The sequence below is a fragment of the Nerophis lumbriciformis genome, linkage group LG01 (genome assembly GCF_033978685.3).
Source record: "Nerophis lumbriciformis linkage group LG01, RoL_Nlum_v2.1, whole genome shotgun sequence".
Taxonomy (NCBI): domain Eukaryota; kingdom Metazoa; phylum Chordata; class Actinopteri; order Syngnathiformes; family Syngnathidae; genus Nerophis; species Nerophis lumbriciformis.
The window spans coordinates 72,440,254-72,454,736 of record NC_084548.2 but is presented as its reverse complement, the minus strand read 5'-3'; the positions used below and the strand labels follow the sequence as shown (position 1 = coordinate 72,454,736).

At 36.3% G+C, this 14,483-nt stretch overlaps 1 protein-coding gene across 2 annotated transcripts in view; it reads left to right on the top strand.

Moving 5' to 3' along the window:
* The window catches only part of LOC133572630 (inactive dipeptidyl peptidase 10), a 166,521-nt gene that overhangs the window by 101,092 nt on the left and 50,946 nt on the right, over nucleotides 1-14,483 (top strand). For both annotated transcript variants that reach the window (XR_009810555.2, XM_061925477.1), the window contains one exon: nucleotides 48-202. Coding sequence is in view for 1 of the 2 variants with exons in the window: in XM_061925477.1 (XP_061781461.1) it covers nucleotides 48-202 (155 nt within the window). In the remaining variant the exon portion in view is untranslated. The remainder of the gene's footprint in view (nucleotides 1-47; nucleotides 203-14,483) is intronic.

Here is a 14,483-nt window from a genome sequence, read left to right as displayed (position 1 = left end):
AAGCTTTTACTTTGAAATGACGTGTGTGTGTGTGTGTGTGTGTGTAGAGGAAGTGCTGCTGTCTTATGTGGCCCACTGGTGGTCGGCGGACGGCGCCCGGCTGGCATACCTCAGCATCAACAACTCAGCCACACCTCTTGTGGAGATACCCAAGTTCCTGGGTGGGCTGTACCCCTCCAACGCCATCTTCCCCTACCCCAAGGTGGGTTTCATTTGGCGCTCTACCTTTCACATTTTTCACCCGATTCAAACCGTTCCAACTTCAAACTGTTCAGCCTATTTGGGAATTGCAGGCTTTCCCTTGACAAATTCCCAAAAAATTCCTGGATTTCCCAGAATTCCAGGTTTTCCGGGACATTTTTCCCATTCAGAATGAACTGGCCATTTTTCAAAGTTCCACCATTTCCACATTTTTCAACCGATTCAAACCATTCCACTTTCAACACATTCCACTCATCCTGGACATTCGAACTATTATTTTTCCAAGTTAAAAAAAAAGTTCCCGGATTTCCCAGAATTCTAGGTTTTCCAGGACATTTTTCCCATTCAGAATGAATTGGCCATTTTTCAAACTTCCACCATTTCCACATTTTTCAACCGATTCAAACCATTCCACCTTCAACACATTCTACTCATCCTGCACATTCTAACTATTATTTTTCCAAGTTAAATTTTTTTTCTGGATTTCCCAGAATTTCAGGTTTTCCAGGACATTTTTCCCATTCAGAATGAACTGGCCATTTTTCAAAGTTCCACCATTTCCACATTTCTCAACCAATACAAACCATTCTATCTTCAACACATTCCACTCATCCTGGACATTCTAACTATTATTTTTCCAAGTTAAAATTTTTTTCTGGATTTCCCAGAATTCCAGGTTTTCCGGGACATTTTTCCCATTCAGAATAAACTGGCCATTTTTCAAACTTCCACCATTTCCACATTTTTCAACCGATTCAAACCATTCTACCTTCAACACATTCCACTCATCCTGGACATTCTAACTATTATTTTTCCAAGTTAAATTTTTTTTTCTGGATTTCCCAGAATTCCAGGTTTTCCGGGACATTTTTCCCATTCGGAATGAATTGGCCATTTTTCAAACTTCCACCATTTCCACATTTTTCAACCGATTCAAACCATTCCACCTTCAACACATTCCACTCATCCTGGACATTCTAACTATTATTTTTCCAAGTTAAAAAAAATTCCCGGATTTCCCAGAATTTCAGGTTTTCCAGGACATTTTTCCCATTCAGAATGAATTGGCCATTTTTCAAACTTCCACCATTTCCACATTTTTCAACCGATTCAAACCATTCCACCTTCAACACATTCTACTCATCCTGGACATTCTAACTATTATTTTTCCAAGTTAAAAAAAAATTCCCGGATTTCCCAGAATACCAGGTTTTCCAGGACATTTTTCCCATTCGGAATGAATTGGCCATTTTTCAAACTTCCACCATTTCCACATTTTTCAACCGATTCAAACCATTCCACCTTCAACACATTCCACTCATCCTGGACATTCGAACTATTATTTTTCCAAGTTAAAAAAAAATTCCCGGATTTCCCAGAATTCTAGGTTTTCCAGGACATTTTTCCCATTCAGAATGAATTGGCCATTTTTTCAAACTTCCACCATTTCCACATTTTTCAACCGATTCAAACCATTCCACCTTCAACACATTCCACTCATCCTGGACATTCTAACTATTATTTTTCCAAGTTAAAAAAAATTCCCGGATTTCCCAGAATTTCAGGTTTTCCAGGACATTTTTCCCATTCAGAATGAATTGGCCATTTTTCAAACTTCCACCATTTCCACATTTTTCAACCGGTTCAACCCATTCCACCTTCAACACATTCTACTCATCCTGGACATTCTAACTATTATTTTTCCAAGTTAAAAAAAATTCCCGGATTTCCCAGAATTCCAGGTTTTCCAGGACATTTTTCCCATTCAGAATGAACTGGCCATTTTTCAAACTTCCACCATTTCCACATTTCTCAACCGATTCAAACCATTCTACCTTCAACACATTCCACTCATCCTGGACATTCTAACTATTATTTTTCCAAGTTAAATTTTTTTTTCTGGATTTCCCAGAATTCCAGGTTTTCCGGGACATTTTTCCCATTCAGAATGAACTGGCCATTTTTCAAACTTCCACCATTTCCACATTTCTCAACCGATTCAAACCATTCTACCTTCAACACATTCTACTCATCCTGGACATTCTAACTATTATTTTTCCAAGTTAAAAAAAATTCCCGGATTTCCCAGAATTTCAGGTTTTCCGGGACATTTTTCCCATTCAGAATGAACTGGCCATTTTTCAAAGTTCCACCATTTTCACATTTTTCAACCGGTTCAAACCATTCCACCTTCAACAGATTCCACTCATCCTGGACATTCTAACTATTATTTTTCCAAGTTAAATTTTTTTTTCTGGATTTCCCAGAATTCCAGGTTTTCCGGGACATTTTTCCCATTCAGAATGAACTGGCCATTTTTCAAAGTTCCACCATTTCCACATTTCTCAACCGATACAAACCATTCTATCTTCAACATATTCCACTCATCCTGGACATTCTAACTATTATTTTTCCAAGTTAAAAAATTTTTTCTGGATTTCCCAGAATTCCAGGTTTTCCGGGACATTTTTCCCATTCAGAATGAACTGGCCATTTTTCAAAGTTCCACCATTTCCACATTTTTCAACCGGTTCAAACCATTCTACCTTCAACAGATTCCACTCATCCTGGACATTCTAACTATTATTTTTCCAAGTTAAAAAAAAAATCCCGGATTTCCCAGAATACCAGGTTTTCCAAGACATTTTTCCCATTCAGAATGAATTGACCATTTTTCAAACTTCCACCATTTCCACATTTTTCAACCGATTCAAACCATTCCACCTTCAACACATTCCACTCATACTGGACATTCAAACTATCCTTTTTCCAAGTTGAAAAAAATTCCCCAAATTCCAGGTTTTCCAAGACATTTTTCCCATTCAGAATGAATTGACCATTTTTCAAGCTTCCACCATTTTCACATTTATCAACCGATACAAACCATTCTATCTTCAACATATTCCACTCATCCTGGACATTCTAACTATTATTTTTCCAAGTTAAAAAATGTTTTCTGGATTTCCCAGAATTCCAGGTTTTCCAGGACATTTTTCCCATTCGGAATGAATTGGCCATTTTTCAAACTTCCACCATTTCCACATTTTTCAACCGATTCAAACCATTCTACCTTCAACACATTCCACTCATCCTGGACATTCTAACTATTATTTTTCCAAGTTAAAAAAATTTTTCTGGATTTCCCAGAATACCAGGTTTTCCAGGACATTTTTCCCATTCGGAATGAATTGGCCATTTTTCAAAGTTCCACCATTTTCACATTTTTCAACCGGTTCAAACCATTCTACCTTCAACACATTCTACTCATCCTGGACATTCTAACTATTATTTTTCCAAGTTAAAAAAAAATTCCCGGATTTCCCAGAATACCAGGTTTTCCGGGACATTTTTCCCATTCGGAATGAATTGGCCATTTTTCAAACTTCCACCATTTCCACATTTTTCAACCGGTTCAAACCATTCCACTTTCAACACATTCTACTCATCCTGGACATTCTAACTATTATTTTTCCAAGTTAAAAAAAATTCCCGGATTTCCCAGAATTCCAGGTTTTCCGGGACATTTTTCCCATTCGGAATGAATTGGCCATTTTTCAAACTTCCACCATTTCCACATTTTTCAACCGGTTCAAACCATTCCACTTTCAACACATTCTACTCATCCTGGACATTCTAACTATTATTTTTCCAAGTTAAAAAAAATTCCCGGATTTCCCAGAATTCCAGGTTTTCCGGGACATTTTTCCCATTCGGAATGAATTGGCCATTTTTCAAACTTCCACCATTTCCACATTTCTCAACCGATTCAAACCATTCTATCCTTCAACAGATTCCACTCATCCTGGACATTCTAACTATTATTTTTCCAAGTTAAAAATTTTTTTCTGGATTTCCCAGAATTCCAGGTTTTCCGGGACATTTTTCCCATTCAGAATGAACTGGCCATTTTTCAAACTTCCACCATTTCCACATTTCTCAACCGATACAAACCATTCTATCTTCAACATATTCCACTCATCCTGGACATTCTAACTATTATTTTTCCAAGTTAAATTTTTTTTTCTGGATTTCCCAGAATTCCAGGTTTTCCAGGACATTTTTCCCATTCAGAATGAACTGGCCATTTTTCAAACTTCCACCATTTCCACATTTATCAACCGATTCAAACCATTCTACCTTCAACACATTCCACTCATCCTGGACATTCTAACTATTATTTTTCCAAGTTAAATTTTTTTTTCTGGATTTCCCAGAATTCCAGGTTTTCCGGGACATTTTTCCCATTCAGAATGAACTGGCCATTTTTCAAAGTTCCACCATTTCTACATTTCTCAACCGATACAAACCATTCTATCTTCAACATATTCCACTCATCCTGGACATTCTAACTATTATTTTTCCAAGTTAAAATTTTTTTTCTGGATTTCCCAGAATTCCAGGTTTTCCGGGACATTTTTCCCATTCAGAATGAACTGGCCATTTTTCAAATTTCCACCATTTCCACATTTATCAACCGATTCAAACCATTCTACCTTCAACACATTCCACTCATCCTGGACATTCTAACTATTATTTTTCCAAGTTAAAATTTTTTTCTGGATTTCCCAGAATTCCAGGTTTTCCAGGACATTTTTCCCATTCAGAATGAACTGGCCATTTTTCAAACTTCCACCATTTCCACATTTCTCAACCGATTCAAACCATTCTACCTTCAACACATTCCACTCATCCTGGACATTCTAACTATTATTTTTCCAAGTTAAAAATGTTTTTTCTGGATTTCCCAGAATTCCAGGTTTTCCAGGACATTTTTCCCATTCAGAATGAACTGGCCATTTTTCAAACTTCCGCCATTTTCACATTTATCAACCGATTCAAACCATTCTACCTTCAACACATTCCACTCATCCTGGACATTCTAACTATTATTTTTCCAAGTTAAATTTTTTTTTTCTGGATTTCCCAGAATTCCAGGTTTTCCGGGACATTTCTCCCATTCAGAATGAACTGGCCATTTTTCAAACTTCCACCATTTCCACATTTTTCAACCGATTCAAACCATTCCACCTTCAACACATTCTACTCATCCTGGACATTCTAACTATTATTTTTCCAAGTTAAAAATTTTTTCCCGGATTTCCCAGAATACCAGGTTTTCCAGGACATTTTTCCCATTCGGAATGAATTGGCCATTTTTCAAAGTTCCACCATTTTCACATTTTTCAACCGGTTCAAACCATTCTACCTTCAACACATTCTACTCATCCTGGACATTCTAACTATTATTTTTCCAAGTTAAAAAAAAATTCCCGGATTTCCCAGAATACCAGGTTTTCCGGGACATTTTTCCCATTCGGAATGAATTGGCCATTTTTCAAACTTCCACCATTTCCACATTTTTCAACCGGTTCAAACCATTCCACTTTCAACACATTCTACTCATCCTGGACATTCTAACTATTATTTTTCCAAGTTAAAAAAAATTCCCGGATTTCCCAGAATTCCAGGTTTTCCGGGACATTTTTCCCATTCGGAATGAATTGGCCATTTTTCAAACTTCCACCATTTCCACATTTTTCAACCGGTTCAAACCATTCCACTTTCAACACATTCTACTCATCCTGGACATTCTAACTATTATTTTTCCAAGTTAAAAAAAATTCCCGGATTTCCCAGAATTCCAGGTTTTCCGGGACATTTTTCCCATTCGGAATGAATTGGCCATTTTTCAAACTTCCACCATTTCCACATTTCTCAACCGATTCAAACCATTCTATCCTTCAACATATTCCACTCATCCTGGACATTCTAACTATTATTTTTCCAAGTTAAATTTTTTTTTCTGGATTTCCCAGAATTCCAGGTTTTCCAGGACATTTTTCCCATTCAGAATGAACTGGCCATTTTTCAAATTTCCACCATTTCCACATTTATCAACCGATTCAAACCATTCTACCTTCAACACATTCCACTCATCCTGGACATTCTAACTATTATTTTTCCAAGTTAAAAAAATTTTCTGGATTTCCCAGAATTCCAGGTTTTCCAGGACATTTTTCCCATTCAGAATGAACTGGCCATTTTTCAAACTTCCACCATTTCCACATTTCTCAACCGATTCAAACCATTCTACCTTCAACACATTCCACTCATCCTGGACATTCTAACTATTATTTTTCCAAGTTAAAAATGTTTTTTCTGGATTTCCCAGAATTCCAGGTTTTCCAGGACATTTTTCCCATTCAGAATGAACTGGCCATTTTTCAAACTTCCGCCATTTTCACATTTATCAACCGATTCAAACCATTCTACCTTCAACACATTCCACTCATCCTGGACATTCTAACTATTATTTTTCCAAGTTAAAAAATTTTTTTCTGGATTTCCCAGAATTCCAGGTTTTCCGGGACATTTCTCCCATTCAGAATGAACTGGCCATTTTTCAAACTTCCACCATTTCCACATTTCTCAACCGATACAAACCATTCTATCTTCAACACATTCCACTCATCCTGGACATTCTAACCATTATTTTTCCAAGTTAAAATTTTTTTCTGGATTTCCCAGAATTCCAGGTTTTCCGGGACATTTTTCCCATTCAGAATGAATTGGCCATTTTTCAAACTTCCACCGGTTCAAACCATTCTACCTTCAACACATTCCACTCATCCTGCACATTCTAACTATTATTTTTCCATGTTAAAAAAAAATTCCCGGATTTCCCAGAATACCAGGTTTTCCAAGACATTTTTCCCATTCAGAATGAATTGACCATTTTTCAAACTTCCACCATTTCCACATTTTTCAACCGATTCAAACCATTCCACCTTCAACACATTCCACTCATACTGGACATTCAAACTATCCTTTTTCCAAGTTAAAAAAAATTCCCCAAATTCCAGGTTTTCCAAGACATTTTTCCCATTCAGAATGAATTGACCATTTTTCAAGCTTCCACCATTTTCACATTTCTCAACCGATACAAACCATTCTACCTTCAACACATTCCACTCATCCTGGACATTCTAACTATTATTTTTCCAAGTTAAAAAATTTTTTTCTGGATTTCCCAGAATTCCAGGTTTTCCGGGACATTTTTCCCATTCAGAATGAACTGGCCATTTTTCAAACTTCCACCATTTCCACATTTTTCAACCGATTCAAACCATTCTACCTTCAACACATTCCACTCATCCTGGAAATTCTAACTATTATTTTTCCAAGTTAAAAAAAAATTCCCGGATTTCCCAGAATTCTAGGTTTTCCAGGACATTTTTCCCATTCAGAATGAATTGGCCATTTTTCAAACTTCCACCATTTCCACATTTTTCAACCGATTCAAACCATTCCACCTTCAACACATTCCACTCATCCTGGACATTCTAACTATTATTTTTCCAAGTTAAAAAAAATTCCCGGATTTCCCAGAATTTCAGGTTTTCCAGGACATTTTTCCCATTCAGAATGAATTGGCCATTTTTCAAACTTCCACCATTTCCACATTTTTCAACCGATTCAAACCATTCTATCCTTCAACAGATTCCACTCATCCTGGACATTCTAACTATTATTTTTCCAAGTTAAAAAATTTTTTCTGGATTTCCCAGAATTCCAGGTTTTCCGGGACATTTTTCCCATTCAGAATGAACTGGCCATTTTTCAAACTTCCACCATTTCCACATTTCTCAACCGATACAAACCATTCTATCTTCAACATATTCCACTCATCCTGGACATTCTAACTATTGTTTTTCCAAGTTAAAATTTTTTTTCTGGATTTCCCAGAATTCCAGGTTTTTCAGGACATTTTTCCCATTCAGAATGAACTGGCCATTTTTCAAACTTCCACCATTTCCACATTTATCAACCGATTCAAACCATTCTACCTTCAACACATTCCACTCATCCTGGACATTCTAACTATTATTTTTCCAAGTTAAAAATTTTTTTCTGGATTTCCCAGAATTCCAGGTTTTCCGGGACATTTTCCCCATTCAGAATGAACTGGCCATTTTTCAAAGTTCCACCATTTTCACATTTTTCAACCGGTTCAAACCATTCTACCTTCAACACATTCCACTCATCCTGGACATTCTAACTATTATTTTTCCAAGTTAAATTTTTTTTTCTGGATTTCCCAGAATTCCAGGTTTTCCGGGACATTTTTCCCATTGAGAATGAACTGGCCATTTTTCAAAGTTCCACCATTTCCACATTTCTCAACCGATACAAACCATTCTATCTTCAACATATTCCACTCATCCTGGACATTCTAACTATTATTTTTCCAAGTTAAAAAATTTTTTCTGGATTTCCCAGAATTCCAGGTTTTCCAGGACATTTTTCCCATTCAGAATGAACTGGCCATTTTTCAAACTTCCACCATTTCCACATTTATCAACCGATTCAAACCATTCTACCTTCAACACATTCCACTCATCCTGGACATTCTAACTATTATTTTTCCAAGTTAAAAAACATTTTCTGGATTTCCCAGAATTCCAGGTTTTCCGGGACATTTTCCCCATTCAGAATGAACTGGCCATTTTTCAAAGTTCCACCATTTTCACATTTTTCAACCGGTTCAAACCATTCTACCTTCAACACATTCCACTCACCCTGGACATTCTAACTATTATTTTTCCAAGTTAAAATTTTTTTTCTGGATTTCCCAGAATTCCAGGTTTTCCGGGACATTTTTCCCATTCAGAATGAACTGGCCATTTTTCAAACTTCCACCATTTCCACATTTCTCAACCGATACAAACCATTCTATCTTCAACACATTCCACTCATCCTGGACATTCTAACTATTATTTTTCCAAGTTAAAATTTTTTTTCTGGATTTCCCAGAATTCCAGGTTTTCCGGGACATTTTTCCCATTCAGAATGAACTGGCCATTTTTCAAACTTCCACCATTTCCACATTTTTCAACCGATTCAAACCATTCTACCTTCAACACATTCCACTCATCCTGGACATTCTAACTATTATTTTTCCAAGTTAAATTTTTTTCTGGATTTCCCAGAATTCCAGGTTTTCCGGGACTTTTTTCCCATTCAGAATGAACTGGCCATTTTTCAAACTTCCACCATTTCCACATTTTTCAACCGATTCAAACCATTCTACCTTCAACACATTCCACTCATCCTGGACATTCTAACTATTATTTTTCCAAGTTAAAATTTTTTTCTGGATTTCCCAGAATTCCAGGTTTTCCGGGACATTTTTCCCATTCAGAATGAATTGGCCATTTTTCAAACTTCCACCATTTCCACATTTTTCAACCGATTCAAACCATTCTACCTTCAACACATTCCACTCATCCTTGACATTCTAACTATTATTTTTCCAAGTTAAATTTTTTTTTCTGGATTTCCCAGAATTCCAAGTTTTCCGGGACATTTTTCCCATTCAGAATGAATTGGCCATTTTTCAAACTTCCACCATTTTCACATTTTTCAACCGGTTCTAACCATTCTACCTTCAACACATTCCACTCATCCTGGACATTCTAACTATTATTTTTCCAAGTTAAATTTTTTTCCTGGATTACCCAGAATTCCAGGTTTTCCAGGACATTTTTCCCATTCAGAATGAATTGGCCATTTTTCAAACTTCCACCATTTTCACATTTTTCAACCGGTTCTAACCATTCTACCTTCAACACATTCCACTCATCCTGGACATTCTAACTATTATTTTTCCAAGTTAAAAAATTTTTTCTGGATTTCCCAGAATTCCAGGTTTTCCGGGACATTTTTCCCATTCAGAATGAACTGGCCATTTTTCAAACTTCCACCGATTCCACATTTTTCAACCGATTCAAACCATTCTATCCTTCAACACATTCCACTCATCCTGGACATTCTAACTATTATTTTTCCAAGTTAAAAAAAAATTCCAGGATTTCCCAGAATTCCAGGTTTTCCGGGACATTTTCCCCATTCAGAATGAACTGGCCATTTTTCAAACTTCCACCATTTCCACATTTTTCAACCGATTCAAACCATTCTACCTTCAACACATTCCACTCATCCTGGACATTCTAACTATTATTTTTCCAAGTTAAAAAAATTTTTCTGGATTTCCCAGAATTCCAGGTCTTCCAGGACATTTTTCCCATTCAGAATGAATTGGCCATTTTTCAAACTTCCACCATTTCCACATTTTTCAACCGATTCAAACCATTCTACCTTCAACACATTCCACTCATCCTGGACATTCTAACTATTATTTTTCCAAGTTAAAAATTTTTTTCTGGATTTCCCAGAATTCCAGGTTTTCCGGGACATTTTTCCCATTCAGAATGAACTGGCCATTTTTCAAAGTTCCACCATTTCCACATTTCTCAACCGATACAAACCATTCTATCTTCAACATATTCCACTCATCCTGGACATTCTAACTATTATTTTTCCAAGTTAAAAAATTTTTCTGGATTTCCCAGAATTCCAGGTTTTCCGGGACATTTTTTCCTATTCAGAATGAACTGGCCATTTTTCAAACTTCCACCATTTCCACATTTTTCAACCGATTCAAACCATTCCACCTTCAACACATTCCACTCATCCTGGACATTCAAACTACCCTTTTTCCAAATTCAAAAAAAGTCCAGGAATTCATGTTTTTTTTCAAACCCTTTTTTCTGTCGACTACTCCTTCCACATTTTTCAACCGATTCAAACCATTCTACCTTCAACACATTCCACTCATCCTGGACATTCTAACTATTATTTTTCCAAGTTAAAAAAATTTTTCTGGATTTCCCAGAATTCCAGGTTTTCCGGGACATTTTTCCCATTCGGAATGAATTGGCCATTTTTCAAACTTCCACCATTTCCACATTTTTCAACCGATTCAAACCATTCTACCTTCAACACATTCCACTCATCCTGGACATTCTAACTATTATTTTTCCAAGTTAAAAAATTTTTTCTGGATTTCCCAGAATTCCAGGTTTTTCAGGACATTTTTCCCATTCAGAATGAACTGGCCATTTTTCAAACTTCCACCATTTCCACATTTATCAACCGATTCAAACCATTCTACCTTCAACACATTCCACTCATCCTGGACATTCTAACTATTATTTTTCCAAGTTAAAAAATTTTTTCTGGATTTCCCAGAATTCCAGGTTTTCCGGGACATTTTCCCCATTCAGAATGAACTGGCCATTTTTCAAAGTTCCACCATTTTCACATTTTTCAACCGGTTCAAACCATTCTACCTTCAACACATTCCACTCATCCTGGACATTCTAACTATTATTTTTCCAAGTTAAATTTTTTTTTCTGGATTTCCCAGAATTCCAGGTTTTCCGGGACATTTTTCCCATTGAGAATGAACTGGCCATTTTTCAAAGTTCCACCATTTCCACATTTCTCAACCGATACAAACCATTCTATCTTCAACATATTCCACTCATCCTGGACATTCTAACTATTATTTTTCCAAGTTAAAAATTTTTTTCTGGATTTCCCAGAATTCCAGGTTTTCCAGGACATTTTTCCCATTCAGAATGAACTGGCCATTTTTCAAACTTCCACCATTTCCACATTTATCAACCGATTCAAACCATTCTACCTTCAACACATTCCACTCATCCTGGACATTCTAACTATTATTTTTCCAAGTTAAAAAACATTTTCTGGATTTCCCAGAATTCCAGGTTTTCCGGGACATTTTCCCCATTCAGAATGAACTGGCCATTTTTCAAAGTTCCACCATTTTCACATTTTTCAACCGGTTCAAACCATTCTACCTTCAACACATTCCACTCACCCTGGACATTCTAACTATTATTTTTCCAAGTTAAAATTTTTTTTCTGGATTTCCCAGAATTCCAGGTTTTCCGGGACATTTTTCCCATTCAGAATGAACTGGCCATTTTTCAAACTTCCACCATTTCCACATTTCTCAACCGATACAAACCATTCTATCTTCAACACATTCCACTCATCCTGGACATTCTAACTATTATTTTTCCAAGTTAAAATTTTTTTTCTGGATTTCCCAGAATTCCAGGTTTTCCGGGACATTTTTCCCATTCAGAATGAACTGGCCATTTTTCAAACTTCCACCATTTCCACATTTTTCAACCGATTCAAACCATTCTACCTTCAACACATTCCACTCATCCTGGACATTCTAACTATTATTTTTCCAAGTTAAATTTTTTTCTGGATTTCCCAGAATTCCAGGTTTTCCGGGACTTTTTTCCCATTCAGAATGAACTGGCCATTTTTCAAACTTCCACCATTTCCACATTTTTCAACCGATTCAAACCATTCTACCTTCAACACATTCCACTCATCCTGGACATTCTAACTATTATTTTTCCAAGTTAAAATTTTTTTCTGGATTTCCCAGAATTCCAGGTTTTCCGGGACATTTTTCCCATTCAGAATGAATTGGCCATTTTTCAAACTTCCACCATTTCCACATTTTTCAACCGATTCAAACCATTCTACCTTCAACACATTCCACTCATCCTTGACATTCTAACTATTATTTTTCCAAGTTAAATTTTTTTTTCTGGATTTCCCAGAATTCCAAGTTTTCCGGGACATTTTTCCCATTCAGAATGAATTGGCCATTTTTCAAACTTCCACCATTTTCACATTTTTCAACCGGTTCTAACCATTCTACCTTCAACACATTCCACTCATCCTGGACATTCTAACTATTATTTTTCCAAGTTAAATTTTTTTCCTGGATTACCCAGAATTCCAGGTTTTCCAGGACATTTTTCCCATTCAGAATGAATTGGCCATTTTTCAAACTTCCACCATTTTCACATTTTTCAACCGGTTCTAACCATTCTACCTTCAACACATTCCACTCATCCTGGACATTCTAACTATTATTTTTCCAAGTTAAAAAATTTTTTCTGGATTTCCCAGAATTCCAGGTTTTCCGGGACATTTTTCCCATTCAGAATGAACTGGCCATTTTTCAAACTTCCACCGATTCCACATTTTTCAACCGATTCAAACCATTCTATCCTTCAACACATTCCACTCATCCTGGACATTCTAACTATTATTTTTCCAAGTTAAAAAAAAATTCCAGGATTTCCCAGAATTCCAGGTTTTCCGGGACATTTTCCCCATTCAGAATGAACTGGCCATTTTTCAAACTTCCACCATTTCCACATTTTTCAACCGATTCAAACCATTCTACCTTCAACACATTCCACTCATCCTGGACATTCTAACTATTATTTTTCCAAGTTAAAAAAATTTTTCTGGATTTCCCAGAATTCCAGGTCTTCCAGGACATTTTTCCCATTCAGAATGAATTGGCCATTTTTCAAACTTCCACCATTTCCACATTTTTCAACCGATTCAAACCATTCTACCTTCAACACATTCCACTCATCCTGGACATTCTAACTATTATTTTTCCAAGTTAAAAATTTTTTTCTGGATTTCCCAGAATTCCAGGTTTTCCGGGACATTTTTCCCATTCAGAATGAACTGGCCATTTTTCAAAGTTCCACCATTTCCACATTTCTCAACCGATACAAACCATTCTATCTTCAACATATTCCACTCATCCTGGACATTCTAACTATTATTTTTCCAAGTTAAAAAATTTTTCTGGATTTCCCAGAATTCCAGGTTTTCCGGGACATTTTTTCCTATTCAGAATGAACTGGCCATTTTTCAAACTTCCACCATTTCCACATTTTTCAACCGATTCAAACCATTCCACCTTCAACACATTCCACTCATCCTGGACATTCAAACTACCCTTTTTCCAAATTCAAAAAAAGTCCAGGAATTCATGTTTTTTTTCAAACCCTTTTTTCTGTCGACTACTCCTTCCACATTTTTCAACCGATTCAAACCATTCTACCTTCAACACATTCCACTCATCCTGGACATTCTAACTATTATTTTTCCAAGTTAAAAATTTTTTTCTGGATTTCCCAGAATTCCAGGTTTTCCGGGACATTTTTCCCATTCGGAATGAATTGGCCATTTTTCAAACTTCCACCATTTCCACATTTTTCAACCGATTCAAACCATTCTACCTTCAACACATTCCACTCATCCTGGACATTCTAACTATTATTTTTCCAAGTTAAAAATTTTTTTCTGGATTTCCCAGAATTCCAGGTTTTTCAGGACATTTTTCCCATTCAGAATGAACTGGCCATTTTTCAAACTTCCACCATTTCCACATTTATCAACCGATTCAAACCATTCTACCTTCAACACATTCCACTCATCCTGGACATTCTAACTATTATTTTTCCAAGTTAAAAATTTTTTTCTGGATTTCCCAGAATTCCAGGTTTTCTGGGACATTT